At 30.7% G+C, this 11,028-nt stretch overlaps 1 protein-coding gene across 1 annotated transcript; it reads left to right on the top strand.

Annotated features, from left to right (window-relative positions):
• The first annotated feature begins 230 nt into the window (after positions 1-230).
• LOC107024172 lies at positions 231-5,948 on the top strand. Its single transcript, XM_015225083.2, has 9 exons — positions 231-498; positions 885-935; positions 2,308-2,329; positions 2,472-2,586; positions 3,078-3,110; positions 4,176-4,301; positions 4,966-5,072; positions 5,166-5,237; positions 5,463-5,948. Exons 1-9 carry the CDS (start codon positions 355-357, stop codon positions 5,822-5,824), a joined length of 1,032 nt encoding a protein of 343 aa, XP_015080569.1. The 5' UTR covers positions 231-354; the 3' UTR covers positions 5,825-5,948.
• Positions 5,949-11,028: the final 5,080 nt, after the last annotated feature.

An 11,028-nucleotide genomic window follows, 5' to 3' on the forward strand; every position in this document is an offset into this window, starting at 1 on the left:
ATAGAAATGCTCTTTTTAAGATCCTCCATTTAAGTATATCAAACATTAGTTTTAAAAAAAAAAGAAAAAAATGATGAAAGCATAAATGTTAGTATGTTAATAAAGAAAAATAATATAACATCTAAAAAAAAGAAATAATAATAATCAAATTAATCAAAACACAATACACAATATACATTTACTATATAAACATTAAAAAACAATAAATTTCACGCCCCTCGACCCTGCCTAACTTTGTTCTCCGTTTGATCTAATTGATTTCAAGTGATATATATATATATATATTCGATTTTCAAAAACAATTAGAAATTGAAACAGTTATTTATTTAGTTGCCCTCCGAAAATTTGTTATATATGTTCAACGGTAGCACGTTGTTACACGCGCCGACTCAATTCCGTGGCATTACCGGCTCTGTCCGTCATCCAGCGCCGTCAAAACTCGTCGTCGGTCACTTCCCGATGGCATCATCCGTCCGAATCGTTGTCGTCGGCGACGTCGTAAGCTATCAATTTCATATCCTTCGATAATTTTAGCTCCGCATTTTCCTTCAAGCCTCATATAAGCGACTGTATAATATGCTTCAACATCTCTATAGTAACCTGGACTTTCTGAATTACTGCTAGCATTTTCCATGTGCTGCTGAAGTCTCCCGTGGAGTTTTTGAAGTTGCAATTTTTGGAATTTGATGTTTTGTGAGACAATTCCTTGAAATATATTTGAAGATGAATTTCAAAATCTACTCCCCAAATCTATGCTCAAACACTAGCTAATAATGAAATTACTTCGTTTTTGTGATTTGAATTTGTTCAAATTGTACTAGCATATTTGTATGTGTTGACTTTGTGTTACTATCCTTTTTGTGGAAATGTTGGGGATTATGAAGCATGATGATTGGAACCTTGAAGAAGATAGGAAGGCTCTTCAACTCTTGAAGGTACTTGGCATCTTTATATTGTTTAATTTATTCTAATTTTCTTTTTGGGCTAGGATTATTGAGGTGTTGTTTGTTGTGAATATGCTAGTTTCTACTAACCATTAACTGTTGAAAAGCTAGTTTCTTTTTGGGGAAATTGTAGTTCACAAAATAATCCAGCCAAAGTAACAGAAATCAGATCTACTAACCATTAAATTGTTGAAGGATTGTTCCGATATTGTTTCTCGGTTAATTAGCCAAATTTAGTACTTCAAGCTCACTTTGCATTGACTTTGATTCTATTAGCTGTCAAATATGTGTCCAAATGGAGCTAGAAATTGGTTATAATCTCAATGGAAGCTCTCTGAATTGGATTAATTAACCAAAAAGGAAGTCAAACGTTCCTTAAATTTGACGCTTTTGACTGCCAATTGTTATTAGTCTTAACATGTAGACCAAGTATTGTAGTATGCATTAATAATTCGTGTTATGGAACATCGTTGTATTTTTTGTGTACTCGCATAATGCTTTCTCGCAATGGCAAGTATTATCTTGTTTAATGGAACAGTTGCCATGCTAAAGCTGCATCTGAATAGCATAGCAGATTAAAAACATGTCCTGCATAAATGTTGCACAAGAGGATAGATGACTACAAATTATGAAGCCTTACATATCTTGCTTTTGGGTCTTATATTTCCCTTGCTCTTTGCCTCATTAAACTGAACCATAGCTGTATTTTGTTGTGTACCACTTAATTTTGTAAACTAATTGTGTCCCGCTCTGCTATTCTATGAAGGTTTTTAGTTGGAAGGAAAGTAAAGGTATCATGACTAACAAAATTAATTCATATGTTTATGAAACAAAAATAATTTGATAAAAATTGTGGAAAGTATCTTTCATACTTCATTCCTCTCTTTAGTGGATAATTAGCTATCGCTGCTAACTTTCTTTCTCTATGAGCAGTGGATATGCTTTGGATATGACTTATTCTACACACGTAATTGCAGTACAGTGTTCAAGAAATTTTGAGAAATGAAACTTTGAGAGTTGCTTCAGAGTTTCTTCTCCATCCCACTTTTTTGACATGGAAGAAATAATTTTTATCTGCCCATCTGTACTTTGTGTAGTTTTGAGGAATGATTTCTATTATTTTTCATAAAAATGTTATAGGTGTACAACGTAACCATGAGAGATCGTGAAATGCAAGTTTCATTATGAAAACTAATTTTAGAAACCAAACTTTTGGGAGGATCCCTAGTGTTTCCACTTTTTCTTTCTTTCTTGGGACAATGAAGACCTTCTCTGGCGAAATCCTTTTACTTTTCTTTTATAACATCTCTTGGTTCATTTCCTTCTGTCAGCTAACGATTTTTGTTGTTGTGAAAATTTGCAGCCAGATTTGGTGCTCTTTACAGGCATGTCTTCTAATTATCTCCCATCTATTTATCCAGAATGCATACTACATAGTTATTGTATTCTTTCAACTACTATTTTTCATTCACTAGCCAGGTTAGATTGGAAGAATTATCAGTTCACTTCATTTTGTCCTTGCTTCAGGGGATTTTGGGAATGAAAATGTGGATCTAGTCCGAAGCATAGCAGATCTAGAGATCACCAAAGCTGTTATTCTAGGGAACCATGACGCATGGAATACTCAAAAGTTCTCTGGGAAGTAAGTCCAAGTTCCATTTTATCTGACTGCTTAGAGGAATAAATCACTTTCTCATTCATTTTCCATTATTTGTTGGAATCAAACTCTGGTAGATAGGGTGTTCGGATCAGTGTTGTGGCTTCATGAAGGTTGTTGTTGATGATGGCAAATGGGGTGATAACTGTGGTAGTGTGTGAGTAGGATTAATTAGCATTGATTTTGGTGGTAGAGCCCGTGGAAAATCATTGATAAATTTAAAGGATGTTTTCCTTGAAACATAACTTCCTCAGAAACTTTGATCATTAACTGTAAACATCTTTAATGACTTGAAAATATGAAGTATCAAAAAAGGATGAAGCATATTGTCAGGCTCGTTTTTTCCTGTCCACCTAGTTGGCATGTCTGATGTCTCAACAAATTATTTTTCTCTAATAGTGAGATGTACTACCTCGTAACTAGTTTTTTGAATTCATACACTTCTTTTTTCTTAGCGTGTGCTGTTCAATTTGTAGGGAAAAAGATGCTGTTCAACTTCAGCTGGAATGGTATGTCTTCCGAGATATATAATTATTTAGTTTCAATAAAACTATACATCTATATGTGTTAAATAGCATAGCTATGTGCTTATTTATGATGTTTAGGACTGTCAATTTCTCACTCTGGCATGACCTTCCATCTTGTGTTCCTCACAATCTCAATACCACTTTGTCTCAGAAGTAAGGAAGATAGATGATAAGATATGTCATTGCTAGATAGAAAATAAATCGCCAGGATCCAGAAAGGTCCTCTTGGTACATCTGTTAGTAGTTGGACTATGTACATCCAACACATGTAAGTAGGTTATGGAAAAAGAAAAGATCACGCAACAGAAACATGTGCATATCTGCACATCTGGAAAATATTTGCTGCTAAAAGTAAAGATAGCAATATAATAATGAAGAATGGGAACTCTTTTGGCTGGGCAATTATCCACAACCTTAACTTTCCACAATGAGAACTTAAAAAGTTTATTTAAATTTGGCAAATTATAGATTTATTCACCACAAGTAATCTGAACTAAGTCGTAAAATCTGTGTTTGCTGAATGAGTCTTTCTCGGCATCAAGGAGTCATGGTTGATTTAACCCCAGACCAGTGAAAGATTGATTCTGAGATTCTGGCTCATGTTGCAAAGATTTCCCTTAAAATTCAACTATCCGGCATACAAATTTGTCCGATGGTTCAATTCTTTCGATTATGATTTTTTATCTTGGAAAGTATTAGGGCTTCAACTACTAAACTACCTTGTATACAATTTTACTTATCATAATTGAGGGGAAAACAAAGACTAAGATTGATTTGTAAGCTAGGTCATAACCAAAGAAAAATCATGATATAACATCAGTTCATATCCATATTCTGAAGGACAATTTCTTTTTTTTTTTTAACTTTTCCTTGTTATTTTCTTGAATAAAGAGCTAAATACCAGAAAAATGAATCAGACAGCTAAGTCCTTCCCATAATAAAGGATTTCTGTCTTGACCTATTTTATGTCCCATTTTATATAATAAAAGGAAAAGTAACTTATACCATAAAATCTTGTTGGCGTGATGACAATTTATGATGTGTCAGTCTTGGTGATGAGCATGTTGGTTACCGTCGAATGGATCTCCCTATGCTAAAACTCAGTATTGTTGGTGGACGACCTTTTTCTTGTGGTGGTAGGCCCTTATTCCGGAAACAGCTTCTCAAAGCAAGGTTTGTGGTCCTAATCTAGTTTGTTAGTAATTTCCTCTTCAATGCACATTGACTTTTCATCGTAACTTTGTCTATAATTTGTAAATGTTGTTTAGCCCAAGTATCTAAGCATGTTTAGCATTGTCTATTAATTTGTTGTAACCAATGGTTCAGAACTTACGGTTTGAAGTTTCTGATGCATTTTGTTTGTTCTTGTAGAGGTATAAGCGTACCTCTCCTATGTAGACATCGACTCTTTATAGTCTTCAACATTTATATGCCTAATTCACAATGTCTTTTCTTCAAATGCTAGAAAAATACATTACAAGAATCAACAAAATGACTGAATTTGTTTCTGGTCACTCTCCAAGTGTTTTCCCATGTTCTTCTTCTGGCTGTGGAGTGTCCTTACAGCATAAACTATAGAAATAACTTAATTACTTGATATAATCTTTTTCAAAATTCTCTGATCGGAAAGGAAAACTTTCCATATACCGATATAGTCTAAAACCAATTTAGTGACTTCAATCTTTGCCTCTTGTGCCTATATCAGAAGCAGCCCTAGCTAAATAAAGCGCAATATCATGCAAATAATATCTGCAATCTCAAGTTTCTGCTTTAACACTCAGGATGTAGCTTAGATGGTGAGTTGTAACTTTACATCCTCTCAATTTTACCTTCTTAGGTATGGAGTCCGTGATATGGATGGAAGTGCTGAGAGAATCTTACAAGCTGCCATGGGCACTCCAGAGGATCATTCAATTATATTCCTTGCTCATAATGGTCCAACAGGTGTATAGCTTGCTGAAGTAGTATTTTTTTGAGTTACTTGTACCTGTTGCGGGAAATTTTTGTGGTTCAAGTATTAAGAGTAGGGAGATGCAGGGTTAGGTGCTGACGTGGATGACATCTGCGGAAGAGACTGGTTTATTGATGGTGGTGACCATGGTGACCCAGGTAATACTTGTGAATTGATATCTTTCTTACTGATTCATCATTACACACCCCACTTATCCCAATGAGAGTGCACTAAGCTCGCTCTACCGGGGAAGGGACTGAAGGTAAGGGTTTATTAGACTCAGCCTTACTCTGCAAGAGTTTGTTTACGCAGCTTGACCTCTCCAGGTCACTTTACTAGTTACGTCAAGACTTCCGATGAGATTGTTACATGATTTTATGCAGATCTAGCACAAGCCTTAGCCAAATTAAAGGAAGCCTCTCCATATTCGGTCCCTCTGGTCATTTTCGGTCACATGCACAAACAGCTTGCTTCTGGAAATGGCCTTCGCAAAATGATAGTAGTTGGAAATGATAATATCATATACTTGAACGGAGCTATAGTTCCACGGGTCAGGCCTCCAGCTTTGACAGCAGAATCTGAAGGAACATCACGAGCGTTCACCATCGCAGAAATGGCAAATGGAAGAGTGGAGAAGATAGCAGAAACGTGGATTTCTGTTATCGGAGATGAAACAAGATTAGAGGAGGAACATATACTGTTTAGCAGTTCAAGCAGAGGTACACTCCATTCATCTCTTTTGTAAATATATTATTTGAGGAGCAAATGTCACTTAAATTGGTATTCAAAAGTCACTTATAAATATGTAAATATATGATCACTATTTATTCTTTGTTTGCATCGAGATTTTAATGCTTGGTTGTTCAAAAGGAAGTTAGTCCAATTTGTTCACATCATTAACTTTTTTTTTGTCCTACAAGAATGGAACTCTAAAATGCCACAACATATCTTGAACTAAACGAAAAACAAAACATTTATTCAAGTTGGACACAAGCCCTAAAGTACAAACAATGCATTATATTGCTTGTTTTACATTAAAGTCCTCTAGTCTTAAACTACAAGAAAAATGAAGAAAAGAGATCAGAACTATGGTAGGTTGATCTATAGAATACTCATTTTCCAAAGACTTAAATAAGTTAGCTCTCTCCTATCTATTTTTTATATATATTAAAAGATGAAAAATCAATTAGACATAATTTATTCTTACTATTTACTATAGTTATTTTCCAATGCATTTTCCAAAATATTGAATATTTAAAAGATGATATAGAATTTTTTTATCATATTTATTACTCGTTAAGAGTGTGTCAAATTAGTAAGAGTATTGAACAAGTAAAAATGAACGGACGAAAAAGTAAGTAGTAGCGAATAATTAAATACTATAATCAAAAGTAAAAAGGAATGTCAAAAAATGATGATCCTTTACCTAGACTTCTACAAACAAAACAAAAAACAGAAAAGGGTCAAAATTGTTCATAACCTATGCGAAATAGATTATTTATACCCTCCATCATATTTTGGGATAAAAAATATCCCCCTCTGTTATCCTAAGAGCAAATACCCTTAAGAGTTAACATTTCAAATTTTTAATGACGTGGCATGCCACGTAGGCCTAATTCCTCCACCTAAGTGTTGTCAACTAGGATTCACTACAAAAGAATCTGATCTTCGACAAAGTTGCCACAAAATCTCACAATATTGCCACTAAGGTTATGAGTGATTCTTAGTGACGACTAATAGTAAAACCTATTTTTTCAACAAAAAAAATATGATAATTAATTTTCGATTGCAACCTAATTTTCTAAAATAAATAACTTGCAATATTAATATTAAAAACATCCAATATTATCACGAAAAATTATGAAAATTACTTCTCGATTCACATCTCCTACTATATAATGCATCATTGTACATTTTATACATTTTCATATAATATAATAATAAAACAGTGTCTTCAAACTCCTACTTAATCGATATCATTTGCTTTTTTAAAAAAAAATAATGAAGAAAAAAACACAAAATTAGAATTTAATGTTAAACACTTTGAGTGACGATTTTTTGGGCTTTTGTGGCAACTATTATTGCCGCTAAAGGTCTAGTTCTTTTGTAATTAATCCTAGTTGGCAACACTTAGGTGGAGAGATTAGTCTTATGTGGCATGTCACATCACTAAAAAATTAGGGTGTTAACTCTTGAGGGTATTTGTGATCTCTTACGATAATAGCGGGGATATCTTTAATCCCAAAATATAACGAAGGATATAAATAATTTATTTCACATAGTTTAAAAGCAATTTTAACCCAAAAAAAAATGAATATAGTGTATAAGATAAATAATCAAAAGTTGTTGTAAACATTATGCTTCTGTTGACTCAACTCTTTTTATAAATTAAAAGAACACTTGAAGACAGACAGAGACCTCTTTAAAAGCTCAATATCCACTTGGTGCACCAATTCCAAGCATTCTGATGAGACCTTTTTGACCAAATAATATATTTTCCTTTAAACTAAAGCTTCCTCTTTTTATAGTTTTGAGAAAAGAAAATATAATAATTGCAACTTTAGTTTAGTACTACTACTATATAATATGTACAAATAACAATCACTCATTTATGATGGCTTCTTCATTAAGTAGGCCAACCAACCCCCCAACCCCACCCCACCCCACACATACAAAGGTTAGGTTGAAGTATGTCAATGCATGATACTAAAAAGTACTAGAATTGATCATCCACCTTGTAGTTATAAAATGGTAGGCTTGATTAATTAAGCATGAGGTTCCTATAATATCTTCATGTTATATGTTTTATATTGGAGTATCATAATACAACAATATATTATATGAAGTTGTGATAGGTAGAAGGCAATAAAATTTTTATATGCCTTTTATTTATATCAAATCAATCAGCATATTTCATATAGTATAAGACAATCTTGTAGTGATGCAAATATTATAACATATTTAAGATCATAAATTTTAATTATCTTATAATAATGTGAGCATATTTCATATAGTATAAGACAATCTTATAGTGATGCAAATATTATAACATATATTGAAGATCATAAATTTTAATTATCTTATAATAATCACATGACAAATATCATCTCATATTAGACCACTATTTAATATTGTTTCTTTCTTAAACTTTAAACAATTCATGTCATCAAATTATTGTTTAACATAAATCAGAAAAGAAAAAAAGAAGCACTATATATGAGGATCACCTTTGATTTATTACTTAACCATAATCAACTATTATGATTTAGAGTAAACAAAAATGTGTTAATAAGTTTTTTCTCCATAGGGAATTGTAGGCACAATAGGGCATGGAAGAGTAGATTTGCATAATTAATAATTATTATAATCGATCAAAAAACATACTAACGATAACATATTCAGTTTAGTTTCATAAGTGAAGTATGAATAGGAATGAGCGTATGCCACTGCCTTATATAAGATAGAAAAATTATTTTCGACAGATTTTCAACTTAAAAAAAAACATTTTCAAAAATAGGTAACCAGTCAAAAAGTAAGTTCATATTTTCTATCACTTCTAGCATGCAAAGTGCAGCTTAAATAATTCCCCCAAGACTACATATATTCTCAACTTTCATCATGCAACTTCTTCAAAAAGAATGTCTTCAACATAAAGAAAATTTATGGTTCCCCATTGTTAAAGCATCAAAAGGAAAGAGTGAATGAGTGGTAACTATCACTACTCACAACCCAACTTTCATCATGTCACGACAAATGAACGAGTTGGACTGAATTTTGGAGTATCAAAATGAATTGAATTGTATTTAAGTATATGTTGTTTTAGAAGTTTCAAGATAAAAACTAATGATAATTAAATAAAAAAACTCCATTAAGAGTAAAATGTTAAAAACCTACGACAAATAATTTAAGACGAAGATATAAAAATTTGAAACGCGAATTCGTATCCAAATTTATCTTTTTTTTCTCTTATAAATTAAATGAAAGAGGACCATATTGTTGTTGACTCTTCACAACTATTGTGGTCCAAGTAATTAAATCATAATTTTCTTTATCAATTTTCTTACGTAATCTCTTCATGCAAATGTCTTTTAATTTCCCTTTCTCTCTACTATTTGCATATTATAATGACAAGTTGACCATAATTACTTTAGTAAGCTAATTACTTTGTATTACTACCTTTTTAGGAGTAATTATTTGTTAATCAAATATATAATGTATTTCTCCATTCATTTTATTTATTCGATATTTAAAAAATAAACTTTTATTTTTAACATTTCAAGAAAAGATAATTTATTCTTTCTTATTTTACTTTCAACACAAGTTATTTATCTCTCAAATCATTTTGTAAGAATTAAAATCATACATTTGTTAATATTGATGTTATAATAAAACACAATCAAAATTAAAAATTTAATTTGAAAGATTAAAACATAAATTAAAATAATAAAAAATTAATATTAACAAAAGAGCATATATTACATTAATAATTTAACCGTAAAATGTAATAATATTTCTTTTAATAGTAAAACTAGAGGAAGATTCAAAGTTTTGGGAAACAAAAACAGAATGTCTCTCTGACACCAATCTCGTTATTTAGATTTCTATAGCAGCCTTTGACCGAATCTTAGCCCTCCATCTTTTTCTTCGCTCGATATTCGATATTTATTTTAGATAAAAAAATAATTATAAAATCATTTTAATTCAGTCGATATATATTGCTATTTTTCATTTTTACTTAATTGGAATTAGTAATTTGAGGATTTTAAATTTTATTAATAACCATCAATCAATTTTGGTAGGGATTTATAAATTAATACATATAATTAATTTTTTTGTACAAATTAAAATCTACGACAAAGCTACTGGATTCATTTGAATCCATGAATTCACACCTAGTTCTGCGAAAATATGATAAAATTAAGAGACCTAATTAAAATAAATATTATATTTAATCAAAATACATTTTATGCAAAGCGTCAAGCTATTTTCTTCTAATCATAAATTGGTGTATTGTAACCATTGACTTTAATTATCTAAAATAGGAGCTAGCTATGAATTAAATAAAGTTCAAACACATCTTCTAATTATAAATTAATGATGATTGAAATTTCTAAACTAAAAATCTTCAACTACCAATTATTGTATACTAATAATCTTTGTGTGACATATATTGCATGCTTTATATAATGATAATTAACTTCATATAACACTTGGTAATTCCACAACTAACCTCTATCTTCCTACCTTAATCCAATGATTACCATTTATTCCTTGAAGGGCAAAATTGTCTTTTCCTTAGTCATAGATAATGGGCGCCCATGAATGATGAATCAAAAATTAAATAAAAAATTCTTGGATAATAAAATAATAGAAATAAAAAATAATTACACAAAAAATATATGAATAATAAAATAATAAACAGATCATCTAAGAAACCAAATGTGTAATATAATACTTCTTGGTCCCAATTTATAATATTTCGATTGAACACAAATTTTAATACATATATTTAAATCTAAAATAAATTATTAATATTTATATAATTATAAATTATATTAAAAATAAAAAATCAAATTGAAACGAAAAATATGATAATTTCTCTTAGACCGACTAATTTTTCTTGAAAAAGTTAATATACACAATCACTATCATCATCAACAACAATAATAAATTAAATATATCCCCATAAGTGGGTTCGAATAGATGGTTGTGGAGATACTAATATTATTTTCGATAAACACTTAATTAAACTAATTTTTTTCACCACTTAACTAACATATATGCTATTATTATAAATAGTTCCATATATATCGTAATTTAACGAGGTGCCTAAATAACGACATAATATAAAATAAAAAAAATTAAATCATAATTTCATATCGTTTATCCGAACTCAGATAAAATAAAAAATATTTGAAATAGTACCAAAGTTGTTTTGCTTCTTTTAAT

The sequence above is a fragment of the Solanum pennellii genome, chromosome 7 (genome assembly GCF_001406875.1).
Source record: "Solanum pennellii chromosome 7, SPENNV200".
Classification (NCBI taxonomy): Eukaryota; Viridiplantae; Streptophyta; class Magnoliopsida; order Solanales; family Solanaceae; genus Solanum; species Solanum pennellii.